Below are 27,031 nucleotides of genomic sequence, written 5' to 3' on the forward strand. Positions count from 1 at the left end.
CTGGGTCAAGCATTTACTCTTGTAGTCATAGCCACAGGCAAGTGCTTGATCTTCTGCTCCTGCTTTTTCTATGGGCTTGTAGAAAGCTCGAAATGAAGTGAAAATATGTACAGACAATGGAGCAGAATTCCTGGCCTATAGTAACACTCAATAAATATTTTTTTCTTTTCCATTCCTTTCTGTGCAGAACCCTTCATGAATGTAACGGCCATAGCATCCTGGCCTGTAGATAATCCAGACTCAAGAAAATGTGGAACGTAGGAGCTCAATTTATAGATGAGAAAAAGTAATCATAGTTTAATTTCCCATAGTCAAGTAGGTAATTAAGATTACAACCAGAACTCTGTTGTTCTGTATTGTCCAGAGTCCTCTCCATATGTCTTATCTTATGCCTTCATTAATTCAGCATTCTTATCTAATTCGACTGCAGGTTATTTATGAGTTTCTCCACAGTTAGAGGCAGTGTGCTTGAGGGAGTAGGATAAGACCAGTGTCTCACAGTTTGAATTAATGGTCTGCTTCCAGTACAAAAAGTTAGGCTGCTTTGAATTAGGTATTTTAAACTGTAATCGCACCATCTCGTGAACACAAAGATTAAATTGATTTTCTTTCACTGGTACATCGTACTTTTTCTGCTTTCTTCCTGCTACCACCATTCATGTTATTTATAGCTCACTGTGTAGATTCTGAGGTGGAGAGAATGGTTTCTTTACAAATTGCTTCTATGCCCATCATGATGCAGTGATTAATATGACTCAGTGGTACTGGGCTGCTGAATTGATTTATTTCCAGAACTTCAGCTCTCTGTATGGGCCACCAACCTCTAAATCCATATTGCTTAAATGTAGAATTTCTAACACCACAGCGGGGGGCAGGATGGCAGATTTCCAGCTGCATCAGGAGCTCTTATTAGAGCTGCACTTGTGTGAACCTGCCACCATGTTCTTCCCCGTAACCCTCACTCACATTGTCACTTCTTTCTGCGTTATCTCTTATTTGCAAGTCAAAACCTTGAGGCTCTTTCCCCATATCCAAACAATCCCCAACACTTTTTGATTCTGAGTCTGACTCAGATTTGGTCTCATCTTCCGCTACCGCTCACCTGTGTCAGAACACCACCGTCTCACTGATACCTCGCTCTGGGTGGGAATCCTCAGCTTGGTGCTGCAGTTTGCAGTTGAAGACATTTTTCTAAAATGCAATTCTGACCAAAATGCTTCTTCTGAAACCCCTGGCGTCTCCCCTTGTTCTGAAAGTAATATCCAAATTCTTTAACATGGCCCAGGAAACAGTTCAGGATCTGCCTCTGCTTAGCTCTCTCATTGTTTCTTTTTATCACTCTTAAACCCACCACCCCAAGCATTGCCCTGCTGAATAACTTGTAGTCAGTCCCTTCATGGTGTAACTTCTCCACCTCTGAACACACTGCAATTTCTGTTTGGCACATTTTTCCACCCTGAACACTCCCTTCCCCTCAAAAAAATGCCTTTCAGTGAGTAGGATATAGTCAATAAATATTTATTGAAGGACTGACCTTTGAATATCATTCTTGGAATAAGAAAAGATTGTTAACAGAATTATAACAGTAACATGCAGTCTTTTTCTTTTTCCCTGAATCCTGTATTTATCCTGCAGTCTGGTTCATTATGGGATTGCATTCTGCGATTTGCTATTTGCTTTTTTTAAGAACCCTGATTTTAATAATGGAAACTGGAGACTAAAATCATGTAAGAAATATGTATTTACTAGTCAGCAAACATTTCCTGAGCATGAAATGTCAGGGACTGTACTTTTTCAAGCACAAATGATTTTCAAGCACACAGGAAGAACCTGATTTCAACAGCAGGCTAGGAGAGTATTTTTGTATCATTATACACACAATTATTTTTGAGGATTACACTAATTCTTTTTAAAAGATTTTGTAATATTTTTAATGGTAAGCATTCCAACTTATCCATTACTGTGTAAAAAAATATACTTCAAAACCTAATAGTGAAACAGGGCCCCGTTGGCCCCCAGAGCAGAGGCCTCTCCACATCCCCGGTCTCACCTTTTCTCACCTATAGCTTAGCAATAGATCGTCCCCCTGCAGCTTGAGCTCGAAATGTCCCCTGTCCCACCCAGTTCCCTGTTTTAGAAAATTACCCCGAAACTTCTGATTAATACCCGCAGGCTTACTGATCACAATCTCTATGGTCCAGCATTCTTTCCAAGCTCATCCCATCATTGCTCCTGGGTTCCTGACTCCACCAGAGAATCCCACAGGCAGAGAGGGAAGGCTCCATGCAGACCCCGGAAACTAGCATGTAGCCTCTGGAGGAATGCCCAGGTTTCCTTTAAATACCCCCAGCTGGACTGAGAATGTTGAGGCAGTTTTTGGAGGTACTAATCCGCTGCCTTCTCAGACCCCCCCCACCCCCCCCACCCCCCACCCCCACCCCCGTGCTCTGATAATAAATGCTTATTCTACGACCCAACTCCTGTGTCGGGTCTATGGGCTGAGCGGCGCAGGCAGCACGAGCCCAGGACTCGTTTGGCCTCTGGTTTCAGTACCTTAAAACAACAACCGTATCTCATGATTTTGGGCATCAGGAGTGTGGGCAGAGATCAGCTAGGTATTTTTGTGCTCCAGATACTGTTGATGGAGACAACCCAGACAATACTAATGGTGAACAGGCTGGTCTGGTGGGTCCAGGATGGCGTCACTCTCCTGCCTGGGAATGGCTGGAGGGCTGGACTCAGCTGGGACTGTTGATGGAAATGCCTGCAAGTGGAATTTTTATCTTGGAGGATTCAGAGTAGTGGGCTGGATCTTACATGGGGCCTCGGAGATTCCAGAAGCAATGTTCTAAAATTCTAAAGGACTGTCCCTAGCCACAATGTGTCTCTTATAAGAATCCATACTGATAAGAGAGGAAGCAGTTAGAGTTTTGTTGTCGGGGTTCTTGTTTGTTTTTGTTTTACCTGGCAGGTACTAGAGCCGTTGGAAGGCACATTTGTAGGGTCTAGAGTCATCTATTGACAAGTTGCTGAGAGGCTTTAAGGTGTTAAGAAATGTAGTGAGTTTGAACTTCAGATGATTGGAGTGCCCTTATTGATAAACTAAGTTGAGAAGAGGATTCCCACCCAGCTTGTTGTTGAGTTGTAGGAGATCTTTATATATTTGGATATCAGCCCCTTATCAGAGGTGTTGTTTGCAAATATCTTCTCCCATTCGGTTAGTTGTTGATGGTTTCTTTTGCTGTGCAGAAGCTTTTTAGTTTGATATATTCATTTATTTTTGCTTTTACCATCCTTGTCTTTCGTTTTTAACATGTGTTGTAAAACTCTGACAGTCTCATAAAGAATTCTCCATTCTTTATGCCTGGTGATCCACAACTGAGAACACTAGAGAGGTCTTTCTTTTCTTTAAGAGAAGCTGTACTATATATATTATTCTAAATTCAGGCTCTTAAGTTTTAAAATGTTGATATGGTATAAATATCTGGATTTTTAAAATTTTAAATAATGCATTTGTGCTATTTATCTATTCCTCATGCAATTATGTTCTGTGACAAACTCAGGGAAGAGGTATAGTGAGCACACTGAAGAAATCTGATTTCAAGTTGAAACATTAAATGATAAATAATATTTATTTTTTTCCAGAGACTGGATCCCCAATTACAGCATCATGCATTGGATTAGGTAATTCTAAAACACCTCCTCCAGGACAAGCAGGAAAAAGTGTTCCTGGATATAATGGTGAGAAATGTCTCTGATTATTTAAAATATGTAATGTTAATAAATTTGGTATTTTTTGTATATAGTGTGAATCATATCACATGAAACATACTAGGTGCTTAGTAATTATTTGACTGAATGAATACCTGCATTAAAAGGACTGCTTTAATTTTTACTCGGCAATTTGATCAAAAGTAAGATTGTAGACTTCCAAGGACGTGTTCTAAATGGTGTCATAACTAAGAAAATACTATTATTCATAAGGCATGTTAAGGATATGGATGTGAAATTAATATGTATGGAATACTTGCTAGGTGCTGAGTACTTTGCATACATCACTGTATGCTGAAGTGTATTTAATTCAGAGATATTATTACCATTTCAGAGTTGCATTAACTGGTGCCCAGGGAGACTAAATAACTGTCCTTAGGTAACACAGCTGTTAAGTCCTGAAGACAACGCAAACCACTGTGTTTTATTTATTTTGTTTGCTTGTTTTTGTTACAAAAGTTGCAGTTTTTCTGTTATATATGCTACTTTTTAATTTAGGAGTGATGATAAGGCTTTTGAACTTCTTGGCTAAAAATAAATATAAAGAGTAAGGATTGAAAAAAAAAAAAAAAACCACGAAAAACAAAAAAGCGTTTCATCCAGGCCGGTGGTATGTGACAATGAGATACAATGTCTTGTTTATAAATTATTGGTAGTGATTATAATAGTTCAATAATTTCCCTTGGACTCAGTTCCCTAATTGTATAACTTATACAAGTTATCTAACTTTTCAAATATTCAATTTCCTTATTTCTAAATGGGAATGATAATTCTACATGTTTCATAGGGTTGTTGTGTTGTGATGTAACACAATGAAGCATTAACACCAGTATTATCTGCCAGTAGAAAGACTGAACTAATTCTTAGCTGGTAGTGTACTGATATTTCAGAGAAGCCAGATGGACTGACTTGATTTAGACTCACACATTCATTTTATAAAGGAAAATGAAGCACAGAAGTTCTGTTATTTGCATGAGGTCACACAATTTAACTTAATAGATTTATGAGGAAAACCCAGCTTCTTGGGACAGAATATGATTCCTAGATACAGTTCTTATTTGCACGTAAATTACAAAATTTAAAGATTTGTCTTTTGCTTCTCTCACATAAAAATATTGTATTTGCCTCCTAGGACAATGCCTAGTTAAGAAAATGTGGATCATTTGGTTTAAGCCAGCAGATACATTTCTAAAAAGACACTCAAGTCTTTTTTTTTTTTAAGGGTAGAAATAGATATTCTGTGAAGTCAGTGACTTCTCCAGGCATGGAAAGATGAATCCAGTTTTAGTAAATCCTCCCTTTGAACAGTTCTGTCATCCGTACTCCTTTTGTCAGAAAAATTGCTTTTGTATTGAGCCATTTTTAGGGGCTGATGCTTAAAGGAGATGTTAAACACATTTCCCTTTCAGTACTTCAGTACCATTTTTATATCCAGTTGTAAGAAAGAGTTAAGCTTTGATGCCTCATGGAATTTCAGTACGGAAGTTTCTCATTGTCTGAAAGCCATTGCCTTACAGAAAGCACAGTAAAACATTAGAACTAAAGTATTTATAACCAAGGATATAGTGACTTTATGACTCATGATCTTTATGTGTTTTGTGGTAATTCAGAGATTCAAAAGCATAATGTAACATTCAATATTATAATAAAAAAGCTGTATCCTTTTGGGAAAGGAAAGAAAACCATTTTTGTGTGAAACACATTCAATATAAAGTAACACTTAATTTCACATTCATTGAGTACCTTATGCAAGCTTGTCACTTTATTATATTTTTTAAAGTAATAGTTTTACCAGCACTATGGGAAAGGAATTACTTCCATTTTTTAGATAGGGAAATTGAAGGGGTAATGTGCTCAGGGGCACATAGTAAATTGGCCACTGTACTGGGATTTGCAGAAACAAAGATGAATTAGGCATGGTCTCCACCCTTAATGAACTCACAATCTAGTGAGAGACAGATAGCTACACTGCTAATAGTTGTCAGGATAGAGTTTTAAAACAAAGTGCTTTGGACACACAAAGAAGAAAGTGATTAATTTTTTTCTGGGGATAATGTTCTTTTCTCATAGCTTCTTTCAACAGAATAACCTGGATGGATGAAGCCACATAAAGAATCTATTAAAGCTTAAAACATGATGATACATCCTCATTTCCAGTTTTTTTTTTTTTTTTCTTTCTCCACTAAGGGTTACTGAGTGTGGATATAAGCTTTGATTTTCTAAAATCTTTCAGGATTTTAACAGTATAAAACAAAAAGCATTGGGATAATATTTGAGAAGGTTAAATAGAACTTCAAGACTTATAAATGGATAGGAGGACTTAAATCAGAAAAATGGGATTTCCAGGATTTTAAACATTTTATTTTATTGCTTAAAATATTTTTTTTGGTGTTTTTTAAAAAAATTTTACTTGTGTTGTCCTTTAATTTTTTAAAAGCTGAATATCTTTTTAATGCTTTTGATAGAATGGAAGGATATGTTAAAATGTATATGAATATAAATGAAATTACTAGCATGTTTGAAATATGAGGTCTTTATTTCAGGGAGATTCTGAAGGAAAATTCATGATATTGTTAGACATCAAAAGCCTGTACTCTATGTGTTTTGTGAGACATTTTAGCTTTCTTCAATACATTTGTGGTCTCACAGGAATTAAAAGATACCTTTCTTAAGCTAGAATTTTCGGTGTTGAATAAAGAAAATATGGAAACATTTAAGTGTTAAGGTTATGCTTTTTTATTTAAATTTTTATTTCTTTATATTTTACTTTGCAGTTATGATTTTGGATGACCACATGCAAAAACTGAAGGCTCGGTGTTTAGGAAATATTGTGGTAAAGTAAGCAAAATTTGTGATACTACTATTTTAAAGAGCAAGAATTCATATATAATATCAAGAAAATAATGAAATGCTTGCAATGATATTATTAGTGAGGAACTTGCAGAATGAGCTTTAGTATTGTTTGAGAATACACAGAACAAATTTAAATACAGTTTTTAAAAAGATAAATCTTGCATCTTTTTAATAACTTTTTCTGATTATACAAGTAATGCATAGATGAGAAAAGTGATTTAAATACCAAAAACATAAAGAAGTAAAGTTTCTGTACTCTGAGCCTTCAACAATACACTGTTAATTTTGTAATATATTGGACTTTCCTCTTTTTGGCAAGCATTTTAGATTGTTGACACAATTCAGTTTATTCTTATGTATTGCTATTTTTCCTTAACCCTGTCTCAGGGGTAATTTTAACTTTTACTCTGCCTCTTAAAAATGTTTATACCCATTCTAGGCCTCTTTGTCTTTTTTGAATATTTATTTATGATTATAAGTTATGCTGTATTGAATATTTTTTTGTGTTGTCTTTTCTCCTTTTCTGATAATTACTATAGAACTGAATAGATTTCTAAGAGGTAATTATTGGATCAAATAGTAGCATAATATAAAATCCGACTCATCAAGTACCACAATCTCTTGCTAACATTTTCCGTCATTGTTCATTTGATAGGCAAAATGCTAAAATTTGAAGTAAAAATTTTTTAATTTACGTTGATTAAATCAATATTGCAAAATTGTTATGCTGGTGGAAGCTGGAATGGAAGTGGATTAAATTGGGAGACACACAGTATGTGACATTTTAATAATTGATACAGATTGCTTTAGTGCCTCTGATTAGCATGATATTGACATGTTCACTGATATGTTTAAATTGAATGAGCTGCTAAAAATAAAGGACATTGCATGTCAACTCTTAGAAAAGTTTGTTTTCCCATTATTTGAAATAATTTTTATTACTTGGCATTCTCAGATTGGTATGAGATGGTCTCAGGTTAATAAAACATTTTTAATTCTTTGGAAATTAAATGAAAAATAGTAATTGAAAAAGAATGTATTTCTTCAGGTACAGATACTTTAACCTCACAGATAGCTAATGGGAGATACATGTTCTGATGCAGTTCTCAAATTCTTACGGTATCAGTAAACATGCAAGCACTACATTACTTTTTTTGAAGTTTAAATTTTAAGACATCTTTTTGGCAAATTAAATATTGAATATACCGTTTGTAGACATATTTTTCTGAATCAGAATCCATGTTAACATGCAGCTGGTTGGAATTTGACCTGTAAAGGGAAAAATGTTGGGGGCGCGGGGGGAAGGGCTTGCTGAAGAATTAATCTTCGCAAGATTGTGAGTGGATGTTGAGCTTGCTTAGGGAAGCACCTGGTTTTTAAGATAGTTTAGAAGTACTCTAAGAGAGTACATTTTTATATAACTTTCTAACTGTAAGTGAGTCATCTGTTTCATAAAGCAACTTTTTTTTTTTTTTTGCAAGATCCCAGTGGTGGCGTTTGATACCAACACAGTTTTCAATTCTTCATGTGTTCTGTCACTCTGATTATTGGTAGCTTCACCCCATGTCTACTCAGAAATAATAAGATAAAATAATAGCGCACATAAACTATGATTTGTTTTCTTGTAACCATTAGTGTTACTTCACGTAATTGAAAATAGTACAACTATCTCTTTAAAGCATTCTGTGGTTTAGATGAGTGCTGATTCAGAATGATTTTCCTCCCTCTTTGTATCTAAATAGGGAATTTTACTGTTCAGATCTTGGATTTTGAGATTTCATTACAAATTATTTGAGGATACAATATATTATGACACGCAGTAGACTCTGATACCTCCCTTAAGTTAATAGTAAAATTAGGTATTTGAAAATATTATGTATTATATATGTAATATATTATTATAATACATACGAGGTAAAGTAGAAATAATCAGGAAAAAATGTTCTCACAAAGTTCTCTCTTTAAAAAAAAAAAACTAAACAGCTCTTGAAACTTTATTTAAGAAACTCATTTTTATCTGTGAGAATGAGGATTTCCTTTTGAGACCCACACATCCAGTAGCCATTCCACTTTAATTTGTTGACCTGAAAATTATTCATGTATCCCTATGGCTGCGTGCAGTATGCTTAGGATGTTTTCATATTTAACATCTATCAAGAAGACTTGTTTGCGTCAGTCCATAGCTATTCGGAGTGCACTGAGGTTGTACATCGATTATCTAGTATGGAAAATGACCAATGAATGTTTTTTAAGAGCACATGATAAGTAAATACTTAACTGAATTAAGTTAAAGGAAAAAGCACACCTCCCTGACTTAATAAAAACTACTGTGATTAAAATAAAAACCAGTGTGTAATTAGAGAGATAATCATTCTTTCCCTGTAGATCGCATTTTAAAGAAGGTCTTTGATCTGGAAGCAGGGTCTTTTCCAGAGACCAGCTACAAGGCCCCAGAAAACACTTGGTGGCCTGTAAAAGGTGTTTTATTAGAGATTATATACTGTGTCCAGGGTTCACAAAATAGTTGAGATTCTAAGCTTTAAGAAATGCGTTGATTTCAAAATTTGGGAAATATAGAATAAAAATGAATACATGTTTAATTAAACATCTATAAAATTTAACATCATAATTTATTGTCAATGTAGTCTTCATAAATTTTTCATTTTATTTGCAAACAATTTTTAGGTCATACTTTCTCACTTCGCATGATTTCTGAATATGTTCGATGATTCCTAAAAAATAATAACCAATGGTAAACTACAGGTGTGGCTTTTGTCAAATGATTTTAAAAACAAAATTACAACCTTTTCTTTTTTCAGAAAAAGCTCCAGTTTGTATGTGTATTGCTATATTTAATTATCTTTGCATGGATAGATGGATAAGGGGTGAGGCCACTAGTAATAAGAATGACTCAGTCCAAAAGGGCCTTAAAACTGAGTGGGCGTCAAAAGCCACTGCTGGGCGTGCTTTGTATAATAAAGTGGAACAGTCTTTGAAAGAACAATATTCCCTAATGCTATTTTACGTTCACTAACTATCCTTATAGTGATTATAAAGAATAGGAGGGAAAAATCTACATGGACTATTTGAAATGTATGGGGCTCAAAGTATATTAAAATAAGTCAATAAAAATGATTATTGTTTTAATCCCACACCTCTTTGCTTTTTGTAAGTACAGCTATAGCTTCCTGTTTTACTATAAAATCTGTTATGAATAATATAAATAACATTGGAGACTTTCTCTGGCAGTTTCTTTAAAAATCTGAAGCTATAGTCATATTTCCATGCTTTAGTACTAAATGTAATGATTCATTTTATTATATTAAGATGACTCATCCCCAAATCAGAAAAGTGATATGTGGTAATTTTGAGAAAAACTTTTGACCCACTTTGGTTTTTCAAACCCTTTGTTAAGGCTTTCTAGAATTCCCAGCTTTGCTTTCCTGGTAATCCCTTAACTGGAAGGTAGACGTTTTAATGATTTTGAAACTGCTATATACTTTAGGGTGTAAAAAACATGAATCCTGCAGTTTTCATAGATTACTTGCATGCATAGGGTTTACTTTTCCAGTAGAAGAGAAAACTACATGTCTGCATGGTTGTTAGAAAATTCCTTTGATATTGAAACTTATTGTAGGCAGTTAATTTAGTGGGAAAGTGTCCGAGTGTCACTTTTACTCTGCATGGTCCGAGTGTCTTTTACTCTGATGTCTGCCAATTTCTCAGCCTCCAGATACTGAACTCTGGGCCCTTAATGATGTTTGTTCACATCTTTACAGCTTAGACGAGTGAATTCAGTCACTGTATCTTGGGAGAGGGTCAGGACATGTTTCTTTTCATCAGTGTATCCTTTGAGTAAAACCAAGGATGTCATATAATTGTAATGCCGTGCCTTTCTAAATCTGATGTACAGATTTTAGTACAATCTTTTAAAGCCTTACCACAACACTGTGAGGCAGACAGTGGGACAGATATATCCTCATTTTAGACATGGGAATCTAAAAACATCATTAGTAGTTACACAGATCGAACTCGTATTTATTACCCAGTCATTTGTCTGCCCAAAGAGAGAGAAATTATGGCCCCGTCAGTTTCTTCTGGGGAGATAAAAAGTAGCTTCATGGAAACTTCAAGGAAAGCCTGAAGACCCCCTAGGAAATACTGGGAGTGCAAAATTGGTATCTAACTTCAGGATTCTCTAGGGAACAGGAGTTATGTCTTCAGTTTATTTTTGTTACCATGGGGATTCCTGATGGAGCAGTGAACAAAGACCATACTTTATCTGGGATCAGTGGCATCTAGGAGTTTTATAATTCAGATTGGTCAGGAATGTATTACCTTCTACAGAGACGAATGGTCTCCTCCTCCCTTAGCTATTTAAGGATTTCTGTGCATTCTCATGCTTCCCTCTCACCTCCCACACACGTATCACTGCTGCCTCGGTTATCCTTCTTTCCCCTTAAGAATGGTCTCTTTGGAAAGGACATACTCTAAGAGGAACTCCTGATGGGTTGTAATGAAACTCCCCTTGTCACTCTGCTTGGAAAATTGGAAGAGTTGGGGAAGGTATCACAGGGTGGTGACAGTTGATCTTGGATTTGAAGGATGAGTATAGACATTAAACAGAATATTTCTTAGTATTTTCATAAATTTTCCTTCCTTCTGCCAGTCCAATGTATTTTTATGTTACTGTAAGTCCAGGAAAAAAGCGTTCTTTTTTTATCACTTTGGAAAAAGAGCCCCAGTCCACCCACTATTCCAGAAGGAAGACCTGCATTTAATGTAGAAAAATTAGGATAGCAACAAGGAAAGTATTAATCTGGAATACAAAATTCTGCTCTGCGCTCTAGCTCGGATACACCTAACTTCTGTCTGGAGTTTATTGCTTCTCTCCTCACATGTTTTACTTTATTGCTACATATTCAAAAACACAATTCTGTAACCTGCTCTTTTCTGCTTTTCTTTAGGACGATTACATGGCATCTTCCAGTGTTCTTTCTTCAGAGTCTCTTTTCAATATTCAAATGACAACATCTGGATTTTTAAAGATACCAGACTTTATTAGTGAGCAACAAATAGCATTCCCTGAATTTATCCTGCAAATTACCAAGTGCAATTTTGCATCTTGCTTTCCAGCCTGTTCCTCAGTTATACTTGGGGATAATGAAGTAATATTCTGGGGGCATCTCAAAAATGACTTGGGACAGACACCTATGCCATTTCCAGTGGGACCATATCTTGGTTAGTGCAAGCGATCAGCCACTATCTCGTTCATTTTATCTGCCCCAAATCCAAGGTTTTCATCCAGCAGCATCCAGACTGCCTCCTCCCAGTAAATGAAGGTGCCTACATGTTTGCAATAATCATCAAAATGAGTTAGTATTTAGTGTACTGAAATGATCTGCGTTTTGGTCCAGTTTTGATACATGTGTCTTGGTGGGGGCGGTAAGAGGGAGGCATCAGAATGCAGAGAAATCCTTAAATAGCTAAGGGAGGAGGAGACTATTCATCACTATGGAAAGTAACACATTCCTGACCAATCTGAAATATAAAACTCCTAGATGCCACTGATCCCAGATTAAGGATGGTGTATAATCACTGCCTCCTCAGGAATCCCCAGGGTAACAGAAATAAATTGAAGACATGGCTCCTGTTCCCTAGAGAATCCTGAAGTTAGATACCAACTTTGTATTCCCGGTATAAAATCATCCGTTCCAAGAGCTCCTGGCAGTACAGGGTTTATTATCCGCCCGCTGTGAAACTTGCCTGACAAACATCTTAAAGGGTTACATTTTGTCAGTATTTCATTAAGTTAATGGAATAGATGTCATTCACGAAAGTCTTTCTCCTTATTTTAAAGAATATTCATTTGTTGTTGTACACAATATGCCAGAATCCCCTTGTGTCTGAAACCAGAGTTTATATTTTTGTATCATTAATGTCTAACAGAGTGACTGAAGAATGCCAGGAAACTAACCAACAAATATTGATTGAATGGAGAAAATAAATGCATGTGTTAATGCACTCATGTATGCGTGAATGAATGAATGAATGAATGAATGAATGAATAAAACAATTGTATAATTCCTCTGGTGTTTGTTTCTCTAACTTTCATATTTTCTTCCTCTCTCCATTGGCTACATCTACACCAATCTTCCCCGTCCTAAATCAGCCTGCCTCTCTGCATTAAGCCACCAATTTATATCTCTCCTTCCAGTTAACCACAAACTTTTAAAAAGTGTAGTCTAACTTTGCTGCCTCCACTTACTTCTTGTTTACTTCTCAATCACGCCAGTTATTGCCAGCTCCTCTCTATGGAAATGGCAGTCCTGAGGATGCTCAGAACATTTTAATTACTAAGTTTCATGACCTCTGTTGAATCCACTATCACACAACATTTGCTCTTCGTTTGATCTTGTGAACACTCAGCCAATATTAAAACGCTGCTCTGATGGCTCCTAAGACACTACTTTCTCTTAGTTCTCATACACCTCTTATTTTATTTTTGTTCAATGGTCTTATTTTTTTATTATTATTATTATTATTATTATTATTATTATTATTATTATTATTCCTTCTCTAGCTCTGGTATTTGGCTTTGGATTTCTCCTCCTTATTCTGTACTTTCTGGATCATACTCTTAGTATGTTATTCTTAATTTCCAAGGTCTATAGGTATATTCCAACTTACACAGACCTTTCTCATGGGGATGAGAAATGGTATAATAATACATACTGTTCCTGTTCCTCAGAAAATTTATGAAGATATTTAAAGTTTTGTGCAACAGCTGAAAAAGCCTGTATCCTTAAAATTTATGGTTTTGGAAGATGGCTACTTATATTTTTAATCCTCTATGCTTTAATTAATTATAAGAATATAATTTATATGTTACTTATTTCTAGTACCATGTTTTCTCAGGAAGTAAGAGAAAACACAGATTATCTAGCATCTTTTTTGAAGAGCAGAGATTGCAAATTAACCAACTTCTGGGAAGTATAAAATATTCCCTTTCTTGCCAGTAACACTTTTACCAGAAAATGCTAAATGCTTGGTCCCATGTACATACCTGAATTAAGTATATACTAGGCCACCAGGAAACTCCATGTTCAGTACACTAAATACTATCATTTGGATTATTATTGCAAGCATTTAGGTATGTCCGTTTACTGTTAGGAGAAAGTATGGATGCTGTTGGATCAAAATCTTGGATTTGGGGCAGATAAAATGAAAGAGATGGTGCTTGCTTTAGCAGCATATATACTAAAATTGGAACAATACAGAGAAGATTAGCATGACCCTTGTGCAGGGATAACATGCAAATTTGTGAAGCTTTCCATATTTAAAAAACAAATAAAAGAGATGCTTGTTTAACAATATGTCCTCCTATGTATATAGTTTTTAGTATAGGCAATGTTATGTGTTTAAGGATTTGGATCAGAATTTCTGTATATCAGCAATTCCGTGGCACTAAGAAAAAGCTGCTCCCATTAGGCCTGAAATGTGAGTTCTAATTTGCCTCAGACCCCACCACTCTCTGTTGTCCCCAGTCCGGCCTGAATGCCAGTTGCCACTTATTATCACAATTACCTTTTATTTTTATTATTGTTGGGAGATACATTCTTATACCCATGTGTCTGTTATAAAAAAAAAATGTTGCCATGAAAGACAGAAACGACTACATATCATGATATATTTCTTGGAAACAACTGAAAATTATTTATTTAATATGCGAGCAGAATGCATCTCCCTCAGATTTATTGTTGTTTATTTTACACTTAGTTGGCATCCCTTATCAATGATATTTCTTTGGGCCCATATTGGTTTTTGATTGACCACCTACCTCATCTTAGTGTCCTCTTCACCTCTCTATCCTCAGCCTCCTGAAAATGCTGCGAAACAGAATGAGTTTTAGTGGTTGCCCCATTTATATTTTATTTTAATGTTTAATAATCAATGAGTTTTTACACTTGCTTGTAAAATATTAAGTACTGAAACAAACTGTTGAAGTCAAATTATATACGTGGCGATTTAGAAGGATAACATAGCAACATCAGTTAAAAGGATCTGAAGGGATTACCTGCTTCGGCTTGCTGCCTTCAGCAGGTGTCCTGATAAACAGTAATAGTAAAAAAAGCAACAGCAACAACATAGCCATGTCTCTGTAGTGTTTTTTTTTTTTTTACAGATTATAAAATGCTTTCAGATACATTTTATAGATAGATAGATAGATAATAGATAGATAGAGCCCTTGCCATGTGTATAACATCTGTTTGGTACTTTGGAGGAAAGAAGGGAATGTAGGAGGAATTTGGTTGGAAAGAAGAAATATATGCTACCTTCCATTTTATATGCTCACATATCTTCATGTGTTCATAAGAATGAGAAATCACATAGGTCTGGATGCTCATGAAAAGAAAGTATAGCAGAGAGTAGTGAGAGGGAATTCTCAGAATGGGGAAGCACGCTGATCGTGAAGGTAATTTTGTTCATGGGATGTTTCATTGGAGCATCCCATTACACAAAGAGGCAGGCAAAAGTGGCAGTTGGTACTTTAAAAAAAAAAAATATTTGCCTATGGTGGAAGGCTATTTTTCTTAAAAAGAAATTCACTTGAAACCTATGTAATTTTACTAACAATTGTCACCCTAGTACATTTTAATTTAAAAAAAAAGTAATTCAGTTACGTATTTTGGTTTATTTTTGCAGATGCTATGCTTCTTATTGGAACAATGATTGCAGCTAATAACTATATGAATGCCAAACATGTGCCCTTTCCTGCAACTGTAGTCATCCCTCAATGACTCTGCTATGTCATGGTCAACTATTAATACTTCAGCCTCAATTAGACATGATCTGTCCAGCAGATTTAGGGGTTACACTATAGTATGACATTTAAGTTGTAATTATCCATCACACTGGAAAATTATTAGTTCTAATTAATCTCTCTTTATTACCACTTTCATCATAATTCTAACTGCTCTGTTTTTATACAAGGTTGCCATTACCACCTGGGGCATTTTCAGGACTCTGGAAGAATCAGGAGGCATTCAAGCATTTATACTTCGAAAAATTTCCTGTAAGAACTTTATTATACTTTTTCTTTTACTTTATTATATACTTCTCTATACTTATTGCCTATTAAATTGAGGTCTTGCTCCTAGAATTATAGATCACAAAGCAATTTTTAAAGGTTATCTGGACCAGATTCCAGATCTCAGGGATAAGAATGCCCAATCCACAAACGTCTAAATAAGTCATTTTTATATTTGTTTTTATCAGTCTCTGGACATAGACATTTCTCAGTTCTCTTAGCAGCTATTCCTGGATTTTTTTTTTTTAATTGGGGAACAGTGTGTTTTTCTAGGACCCATCAGCTCCATGTCAAGTTGTTGTTTTTCAATCTAGTTGTGGGGGGCGCAGCTCAGCTCCAAGTCAAGTTATTGTTTCCAATCTAGTTGTGGAGGTCGCAGCTCAGCTCCAAGTCAAGTCATTGTTTTCCATCTGGTTGTGGAGGATGCAGCTCTCTGGCCCATGTGAGACTCGAACCGGCAACCTTGGTGTTATGAGCGCCGCACTCTAACCACTGAGCCAACTGGCTGTCCATCTGTGGCTCATCTCCAACTCAAGCTGTTATTTTCAACCTTGTTGTAGAGGGCGCAGCTCACTGGCCCCTGTGGGAATCAAATAGGCAAACTTGTTGTTAAGAGCTAGCGCTCTAACCAACTGAGCCTTCCGGCTGACCCTGATTCCTGGATTTTAACTGCCCTCGGTATCAGGAATTTTTTTGTGAAGTTAAAACTTTTTTGGGCTTTCTATATTATTTCTTCCTTTGGACCTCTATGCACAGACTGAAAGCACCAGGTCAGAACTGTACGCTATTATTAGGACCCCTTTACCTGCTCTGCTCCTGGTCATGTGAGCAAAATTTGGTTTGTCAGAAGTTGTATTTTTTCATCCCTGTACCTATTTTTGGCATTGTTTCCTGAGTATTCTCAACTCTTTATTTTAAAATACAGAGCTAGTATTCTCAACACCCAACATCCAGTGTCCTAGAAAACGAAAAGTATCTTCCTGTTTTCTGTTTTCCATTTACTTGTTATTCTGTGCCACCGTTATGTTATGGTTTTTGTGTTTATAATAGCACTTTATTTATAATACACATCAGGATCCAACAATCACCCTTCTGCTATCTTTCCACTTCTATTTCTTTCCCTGAGAGAGATACCTGGTCCTTATTGTGCACGAGGTAAAAAGAATGAATGAATAGAATTTCATTTAGAAAATGAATCTAAGTGTTTAGCATTGTATCTTTTTTATTTGTGAGGTGAAGGACAGCTAACCTAATCAACGAGATGAATGACAAGAATTAAAATAGCTTCTTTTAGAAAGAGATCTCAGAGCTAAATGACCTCAGTAGCCATGATTAAACATGCCCCTGAGGGACTTGGCAGGGATGCTTTGTCAGTACAGTTGACTCCAGTCGGCCCAATCTATCTGCCTGATGGGTCACAGTTAAATCCTCAGAATACAGGTATGATTAATTGAAACCTGACATGGCAAATAATATATGCATGTGGTTTTAACATGACCACTTTTAAGATTGAAAGCTCCTTCAAAGCCCCAGTTTATGATGAAACTATAGGTAGTGTCTTTAGACTCTGTCCCATTACCCTGACCTCAGAGCTCTCACAAGGGGTTAATAACAATTCAGAAGGACTGAGTAACTTGCCCACAGCTTGGAAGTAACAGAGCTAACATTTGAGCCCATATTGTCTGGCTCCAGAGTCCATAATCTTTAACTATACTCCAGAATGTCTCTCTAATAGTAATTGCGGTAAAAGTGCCAATTATTGAGGGCTCATGATGTGTCAGGGTCTGCCCTCTTTATGTACACCATCTCCTTTATGCTTCACAAAAGACTTATAAGGCATAGTTCCTTACCCCATTTACCTGTAATAGATGGGTATACTGAACATCAGAAAGATTAAGAAACACAAATAGTGACTCATTGGGATTTCCTAAAGCCCATGCTCATAAACATAGGTATCAAAACAACTCAGAAGCATTAGGGAAGTAATATTTCTTTCTTTCTACTTATTCTTCTTGATTCTTCATTCTATTGTGTCCACTGTGCCAGTGAAGATGTGCTGCTACTTTGAGTTGATTAAAAATCAAATTTCATGCCAATACTTAACTATAATTTCACTGAAGCTCTAGTTTAATCTAAATGCATGTGAATAAACTGTATTCTATTGTGTGATTATTCAGAGAGCTTTAAAGATTTTGAAAATTAACACAATTAAAGGAGAAATCTACCAAGGAATTACTTTGCAATACCAAAGTATATTGGAAATATTTAGCTATTACTTCTCAATTAAAAAAAGGAAATTAAGGTCATAAATTTTGCAACTCTAAGTTCAAACACTTAAATTGAACATGTATAAGATACTTTAATTATTTCTGGTTATTAGAGAAGCAAAGAGATTCTAGTAAGCTTTCAGAAGTAATTAAATTCCATAGGCTAGTTAGGAAAAAAAAATCAAATGCATACAGCAAATTTAATTCTATCACATTGTATATTTCACCAAGCTTACACATGATTACATTACCTTACAGTACATGCTAATTAGACATTATTTATTCTTATTTTCAGGGATACTATGACACCATGGATGCTGGTTACATGGATGAAGAAGGCTATTTGTATGTTATGTCTCGAGTTGATGACGTGATAAATGTTGCAGGTCACAGGATTTCTGCAGGTGCCATTGAAGAGGTATTGATGGATATTGGTCTTCTCTTCTAGGTAATGTTTAGGAACAGCTGAGTGGGAGTCAAGATCGAGGTTAAGTCATTCCTCCTGGAAAATTGCCACACCCGTCATTTGTAGCAGAGGCTAGGTTACTCTAGTATGTTCCTCACCTCACTTCCTCTCCGGTGTGTTTTCATGTTCTCCTACTCCCCCATTCCTGCCTGGGATGTAGTGTTTGAAGCACTTTTATAATAGCACTTACATATATTTGTTATTTATGGGAGAGTCTGCATATATATTTGCTTCTTGATACATGCCTACTTGATTGCTTCTAGCTTCTTGATTTGCTTCTGCTTGATAACCAGATTAGCAAATAATCCTTAAGTGGTGTAAATTTAAAAATTTTATTGTATGCTTAAATCCTGAGAATATTCTTCCTCTGTAAGTTACAACAAGTCCCAGAAGACTTTTTAAAAACGTTTTTAATTTTTCACCTTTACATAGAGTAAAATCCACTTTTTTTGGTTGTATAATTCTGAGATTTTTACTTGTATAGATACTTGTAACATTACCACAGATAAGATAGAGAAAAATTTCAACACTACCAAAGAATTCCCTCATAATGCGATTTTTGTTTTCTGACCCTCCCTATCTCCAACTACTGGTAACCATTGATTTTCCTCTGTTCCTATATTTTTGCCTTCCCTAGAATGTCATATAAATGAAATAGTACAGTATGTAAGCTTTCGAGACTGGGTTGTTTCATTTAGGAAAATACATTTGAGATCTATCCAAGTTTCTGTGTATATCAATAATTTGTCCTTTTATATTGCTATGCAGTATTCCATTGTGTGGATGTACTACCAGTTTATATATCCATTCACCCTATAAGGGATATCTGGATTGTTTCTAGTTTGAGGCCATTGCATATAATGCTGTAATATACATTCAAGTACAGTTTGTGTGTGTGTGTGTGTGTGTGTGTGTGTGTGTGTGTGAAAATTACTTTTTACTTCTCTAGGATAAATACCTAGTTTACTGGGTTATACACTTAAGTGTATGTTTAGGTTTATAAGAAACGGCCAAATTGTTTTCTAGAGTGGCCATGCCATTTTACATTCCTAGAAGCACTGCTCAAGGGGTCCTATTTCTTCCATCCTTATCAGCACTTGGAATTTTCATTATTCTTTATTAACATCATTCTAATAGATACGTAATGATATCTCACTGTGCTGTTAATTTGCTTGTCTGTAATGACGAATATGTTGGACATCTTTTCACATACTTATTGGCCATCCATATATCTTTTTTTGGTGAAATATTTGTTAAAATCTGCCCATTAAAAAAAAAAAGGTTGTTTTCTTATGTTCAGTTTTAGACAGTTCTTTAGATATTCTGGATACAAGTCCTATGTCTGATAAAGTGATTTGCAAATATTTTCTTCCAGACTATAACTGGTCTTTTTATTCTCTTAAAACTATCCTTGACAGAGCAAAAGTGGTTTTCATATTGATAAAGTCTAATTCATCAAATTTTTCTTTTATAGGTCATGATGTTGGTGTCATATCTAAGAATTCTTTCCTAACCCAAGGTCATACATATTTTCTCCTTTGTTTTCATCTAAGAGTTGTATAGTTTTACATTTTACATTTAGTTTTATTGTTTTACGTTTTCTATCAGTTGGCATTTGTATTCTGAGGGATATTTTTGTATATGGTGCAAAATGCAGATGGAGGATTATTATTTTTTTTGATATGCGTGTGAATTATTCCAAGCATCATTTGTTGCAAAGCCTGGCATTTCTCCATTGCTATGCCTTTGCCCCATTATCAAAAGTCAGCTGACAGTATTTACTGGGTCTATTTCTAGAGTATCTCTTCTGTTTCATTGGTCTTTGAATTTATCTTTTTCACTGATACTATTCTGTCTTGACACTGTATAGCTTTATAGAATTTCTTAAAATTGAATAGTGTCCACATTTACTCTTCTTTTTCATAATTGTTTGGATGTTGCAGTTTCTTTTCTGTATATATTTTAGAATGAGCTTTTCTATTGTTACAATAGATTTTGATGGGGATTGTGTTGAATCTATATAGATTGATTTGGGAAAAATTATCTAACTATACTAAATCCTCCAATTAATAAACTTTGAATTTCTCTTCATTTACTTAGGTCTTTTTGATATGTTTTGTCAACATTTTGTATTTTTAGTTTACAGATTCTGGACATAATTTTGTTAGATTTATACCTAAGTGTTAAGTTTTTTTAGCTATTATAAATAGATTTTTTAAAATTTCGGTTTCCAAATTTTCATACTAGTGGAAATATATTGATTTTTATAAATGGATATGTATCTTGTGATCTTGTTAAATTCCAAGTCTCAGCCTTTCTCATTTGTTTGTTTTTGTACATTCCTTGAAATTTCCTATGTAGATAATCATGTGGTCTGTGAATAGAGATAGTTTTAGTGTTTTCTTTCCAATATGGATATCTTTTTTTTCTTGCCTTTTTTTAAAATAAATTTTTATTTTTCAATTACAGTTGACATACAATGGGAGTTTTATATTAATTTCAGGTGTACAACATCATGATTAGATATTTATGTAACTTATGAAATGATCATCCTGATAAATCTGGTACCCATCTGACACCATACATAGTTATTACAATATTGTTGACTATATTCCTTATTGTATATTTTACATTCACATAACTATTTTGTAACTACCAATTTGTATTTTTTAATCCCTTCCTCTTTTTCAGTCATTCCCCCAAGCCCTTTCCCATCTGGCAACCATCAAAATGTTCTCTGTATCTATGAATTTGTTTCTGTTTTGTTTGTTTATTTTGTTCCTTAGATTCCACATATAAGTGAAATCATATGGTTTTTGATTTTCTCTGTCTGACGTACTGCACTCAACACAATGCCCTCTAGGTCCCCCCATGTTGTTGCAGATGGCAAGATTTCATTCCTTTTTATGGCTGAGTAATAGTCCATTGAATAAATGGACTACCTCTCTATTCATCCATTAATGGACCCCCAGGTTGCTACCATATCTTGGTTATTGCACATAATACTGCAGTGAATATATGGATGCACACACATGTCCCTTCGAAGTAGTGTTTCAGATTTCTTCTGATAAATAACCAAAAGTAGGATTAGTGGGTCCTTCTTTATATCTTTTTATAGCCTTTGTTTTAAAGTCTATTTTGTTTAGTATAAGTACTTCTACTCCAGCTTTTCTGTTTGTTTGTTTCCATTTTCATTAAATATCTTTTTCCATCCCTTTACTTTCAGTCTATGTTTGTCTTTCAAATTGAAGTGAGTCTTTTGTAGGAGGCATATGTCAGGGTCTTGTTTGCTTAACCATTCAGCCACCCTCTGTCTTTTGATAGAAGCATTTAATTCATTTAAAGTGAAAGTAATTGTTGATAGATATGTAGTTATTGCCACTTTATTATTCATATATTTTGATCTTTTTTTCCTTCTTCTTAAAGAAGTCACATTAACAATTCTTGTAATACTGGTTTGGTGGCAGTGAACTCCTTTAGCCTTTTCTTGTATGGGAAGCTCTTTATCTGTCCTTCAATTCTAAATGATAGCCTTGCTGGGTTGAGTAATCTTGGTTGTAGGTCCTTTATTTTCATCAATTTGAATGTTTTGTACCAATCCCTTCTGGCCTGTAAAGTTTCTGTTGAGAAACCACCTGACAGTCTTATGGGAGCTCCCTTGTAGGTAACTAACTGCTTTTGTCTTGCTGCTTTTAACATTCTGTATTTAAGTTTTGGCATTTTAATTATGATGTGTCTTAGTGTGACCTCTTTGGGTTCATCTTTTTTGGGACTCTCTATGCTTCCTGGGCTTGTATGTCCATTTCCTTCTCCAGGTTAAGGAAGTTTTCTGTCATTATTTTGTAAAATATGTTTCCAATTCCTTGCTCTCGCTCTTCTCCTTCTGGTGTCCTATTGGATACACTTGATATTGTCCCTGAGGCTGCTTAAGTTATCCTCATTGTTTTTTTATTCTTTTTTTCTTTTTGCTGTTCTGATTGGGTGTTTTCTGCTACCTTCTTATAAATTTCTGTTTCAGTCCTCTGCTTCATGTGATCTAGTATTGATTCCCTCTAATACATTATTCTTTTCAGTTATTGTATTCTTGACTTCTGACTAGTTCTTTTTTATGTTTTCTATCTCTTTGTTGAAGTTTTTACTGAGATCACTGAGCATCCTTCCAACCAATGTTTTGAACTCTGCATCTGGTAGATTGTCTCCGTTTTGGTTGATTCTTTTTTTTTTTTTTTTTTTTTTTTAGCTTTTTTCTGTTCCTTCATTTGGGACATGTTCCTTTGTCTCCTCACTTTGGCTGCTTCCCTGGGTTTTTCTATATTTATTAGGCAGAGATACTGTGTCTGCTGATCTTAGTCAAATGGTCTTATGTACTAGGTGTCCTATGTGGCCCAGTGATACAGTCTCCCTGGTCACCTGAGCTGGGTGTTTCAGGTATGTCCCTTGTGTGGGCTGTGTGTGCCCTCCTGTTTAGTTGAGACTTGGATGCTATTTGCACATCAATGGAGGGATTAACCCTCAGGCTGATTGGGCCAGTGAGGACTGGCTGTGACTACAGTGGAGGAGCTATTGTGTGGGGACTGACTCTAGAGCTGGATTCCCTTTAGAGAGGCTCTGGTGACTGCCCAGTCTGCCCTTTGGGTGAGTCATTGTGGAGATGGTTGTGTGTTGCTCTGGTGTGCTCTAAAGCTTGCCACTGGGTGTGTTGGTTCTGAGGCCTCTTGGGAGGGGCTCTGTTGCAGACCAAGTTTAGCCACTGCCTGTGCCCTGCCTGGGGCCACTTGTTATGAGTTACAAAGTGATCTGCAGATGATTGCCACTTGTGCTGGGTTTAGAGGTGCCTGTGAGAAGCTGAGCTTTGAATCAAGGCTGGTTTCTGCTAGTGCTGGGCTTGGGGCTGCTTAGCAAGAAGTACAGGACATAGTGAGGCCAGATGCCACTTGTTTGTGGTTTGTGATCCTTTGAGAGATTTAGAAAAGTCCACAGCTCATGCATACGGAAGGGCATTAGTATGGAAAAACCATTGGAAGTGGCTTAGGTGGGCCCAGAAGTTGGATGGGGCAGGGCTTCAGGAAATCATCAGGGCAGGTTGCATGGTGTTAGCCAGATTGATGGAGAATTAGACATGGTGGCCACCTGTGCATGCAGGCTGGGTTATGAGGAGGGCTCAACAAAGGAGCAATGACTTTTGCCAGCACTCTGTCTGGGAGAAAGCTGTCCCTCCAGACCTTGCCCGGAAGGCAGACAATTCAATTCACTCCGTATGTTCTTGACTGCTTTGGAGCTGCTGCCCCAGTGCTGTAGCTCAGAGTGAGTGAGTCCGTCAATGAGTAAGTCTGTGTGTGGGCCCTTTAAGAGGAATGCCTGAGACTCTAGCTCTCCTTGTTTCACACAAAAGTGGCAGTAACCAGTAACAATGAATGATAGGCATTTATCAGGCCTATTACCATAACCTTTATATACCTAGTGTAGGTGAGACAATTACCATTTAAGTTGTACCACATTTTTGGGGTATTTAAATGCCTGTTAACCATAGATGCTTTATGGAATTCATATGGAGGGAATGTATGAATGTAGCTTTTGACTGTTTTCCCCCATAGGACATTGGGTTGGCTTCTGTCCCTCCAATGTAGCCAAGGCATATTTTGATGTTTTCTTTTTTAACAATTCAGTTGGTGAAATAATCATTTGGCATGCCAGTATTGTTTGTGGGGCCAACATGGAAAGCTGCCTCCCTTCCTTTATGATATCTTTTTAATATTGATAGATTAACAATATAATATTTTATCCACTGTAATAATTAACCTCATTTATAGATGACATGGACTTCTAGAAAATGATTATTTCTCACAGATTTTTAAAGAATTTATCTGCAGTTGACAAAAATGGCAAACTTTGATATTATAGAGAACTGTGCTATATATTACTTATGATTTTAACATACTCCCTGCCCTTATATAAAACTAGTCAACATTTTCCCACCCACTTCTAAAAACACTAAGATCAAAGATGGAAAAGAGGCGAAATACAAATAGCAAGGTGAAGGAATGGTAAACTAGAAGTTTTGACATTTACTTTAGTTAAAATTACAGCCTTACTAGTTAGGTGACAAAATTTCTGGATAATTGATTTTTATTTTTATAATTATTTGAATGGATACCTTGCCATTTAAAAAAAGAAAAAAATCTCAGGTGTACAGGCTCAGGGCACCAGTGAACACTTTCATAAATGATTTTTTGACAATTAAAATTCTGGCTAGCCAGGTAAAAGATTTTTTTCTCTACTTACTAAAATGGGAATAGAATATCAGAATTATAGGATTGAGTCTACCCCATCTATATTCTATCTGTTGTAGACAAAGTATCCTCTTTCATGAACTAGTTACTGACCACACTAACTACCCAAACAAATCTCTGACAATAAAATTTTTTTCTACTCTCAACACATGGACCTAAAAAGTAAATAAGACCTTCACAAATGGGAAAGCTCTTTGAAGCATTTCGAGAGTTCAAATTGAAGCAGTGGGAGAACATGGTATTGTATGGTCTGTGTAATGTGTATTTTGCAGAAGCTTTTAAGTCAGGCCCAACTAATGGAAATAGGCCATGGACATCTTTACCTCAGCAATGAAGTGAATAAAACATATATAGTACAACAATCATTTATTTAACATGTACTATCCTCAGCAACGTAGAAATAAAAAAAACTAGGTAGATGAGAACACTTACAACTCAATAATTTAGGTGGATGCTAACAATAGGATACAGGAGAAATGTTGATTTTTATGTTTAATTAAGGCCATGTGAGAAAGTACACTAGCTTTGTTCCAAACATTCTAGCCGTTCATTGAGTCTTCCAGGAGTTCAGAGAAGAGAAATCTCATTTTCAACTTGGTTTAATCAAATTAAAAAAAAAAAAATCATGGAAAGTTTGGCACTGGAAAATAGCAGAGCCCAGATTCTGTTGATTTTTTTTTCCTCCTTCCCTGGCTGTGCCTTTTTTAGTCTAGTTTCCCAGCCTCTCCTTTTTCATGTAGCCATTAGATGTTGGTGTTTCTTACGGTTCTCACTCTTCTCACTTTCACCCTAAATAATCTCATCCATGTCCACAGCTTTCATTAACATTTATACATTAATGACATTCTAATGTGCATCTCTAGATTAAGACTCTCCTCAGATCCAACTGCCTTGACTCAGATATCTCAAAGGTACTTCAGTGGAACATCTCCAAGACTTATTATGTGACCTTGTTTCCCAAGATGAGCTATCAGTAACATTTTCTTGCTTAGAAAATGACACCATTATCCACCCAGCTGTTCAAACCCAAAACACGGAATCATTTGTAACCTCTCTGCCTTCTTCTTGCTCCATATGCAATTTATCAAATTTAGCCCATTTTACCTCTAAAATAACTCTAGAATTTTCATACCCACTACCGTACTGTAGCCTCTCACACGGATACTCTCAACAATCCTCTATTTATTCCATGATGAAACAAATTTGTGTTTTTCAAAATCCACCCTGAAGTGAAAAGGCCAATCTGAAAAAAGCTACATACTGTGTGATTCCAACTACAGGACATTGTGGAAAAGGACTTCAAAAGTAGTAAAAACATCATTGCTTGTCAGGTGTTAGCAGGAAGTGAGGGATGAATAGGCAGAGCACAGGGGATTTTTAGGGCAGTGAAACCATTCTGTCCAGTATTATAATGGTGGATCCATGTCCTGAAAACACATAGAAAGTACACCACCAAGAGCACACTGTAATGTAAACTGTGGGCTAAGGTGATAATGGTGTGTCAATGTTGATTCATCAATTGTAACAAATACACCACTCTGGTGAGGGATTTTGATAGTGGGAAAGATTGTTCATATGTGGGGGCAGGAGGTATTCGGGGACTTTCTGTGCCTTCCACTCAATTTTGCTATGAACCTCACACTCTAAAAAAATAAAGTCTGCTTTAAAAATCTGTTCTGATCTTCCATCTCTTCCTGAACTCCTGGAAGGGCTCTATTAACTTCCCAATGCTGCTAAAATAACAGCTGGATGTCCTTAGCCCAGCCTCTCTACCTCTGCAGCTTAATTTCCTCTTGTACTGTTCTCACTCTTGATCTTGCTTTCCAGCCTCAGTGGTCTCTTTCAGGTGTGAATAGTATGTGCCCAATTCATCCACAGGGCTTTTGTCCCCCTCTCCTCCTTGACCAGTTAATGTCTGCTAATCCTTTCAACCTGAGTTTATTGCTATTTCCTAAGGGAAGGCTTCTCTGAGATCCATATTCTTCTCCCAAGTTTGTTACTTGTCCTATATCTCGCACATGAAACACCCAAGTTATTTCCCCAAAGCCTTCTTCTTGCTCCATATGCAATTTACCATTTTTATATTTAGACATTCATAATAATTAAATATTTATGATTATTAATATTGGTCTCCCCTACTAGACTAGAAGCACCATGAGAGTGCTCAACCTACTTTTCCTCATCACTGAGCCTAGAGCAGTGGCTGGAGCATAGGACGTATTTAGGAAGTATTTGTTTTTTTTTTTTTTTTTTTTTTTTTTTTTTAATTTATTGGGGTGACAATTGTTAGTAG

At 35.9% G+C, this 27,031-nt stretch overlaps 1 protein-coding gene and 1 non-coding gene across 3 annotated transcripts in view; both read left to right on the top strand.

Moving 5' to 3' along the window:
- ACSS3 (acyl-CoA synthetase short chain family member 3) overlaps nt 1-27,031 on the top strand; it is a 139,402-nt gene that overhangs the window by 108,840 nt on the left and 3,531 nt on the right. For both annotated transcript variants that reach the window (XM_033117982.1, XM_033117983.1), the window contains exons 10-13: nt 3,646-3,741; nt 6,546-6,609; nt 15,619-15,700; nt 18,278-18,400. In XM_033117982.1, the coding sequence (XP_032973873.1) occupies nt 3,646-3,741; nt 6,546-6,609; nt 15,619-15,700; nt 18,278-18,400 (365 nt within the window). The remainder of the gene's footprint in view (nt 1-3,645; nt 3,742-6,545; nt 6,610-15,618; nt 15,701-18,277; nt 18,401-27,031) is intronic.
- On the top strand, nt 13,865-13,967 carry LOC117029531 (U6 spliceosomal RNA). Its single transcript, XR_004424267.1, has one exon. It is a non-coding gene; the product is annotated as a U6 spliceosomal RNA (small nuclear RNA).

This window comes from Rhinolophus ferrumequinum, chromosome 10 (assembly GCF_004115265.2).
Source record: "Rhinolophus ferrumequinum isolate MPI-CBG mRhiFer1 chromosome 10, mRhiFer1_v1.p, whole genome shotgun sequence".
NCBI classification, from domain to species: Eukaryota; Metazoa; Chordata; class Mammalia; order Chiroptera; family Rhinolophidae; genus Rhinolophus; species Rhinolophus ferrumequinum.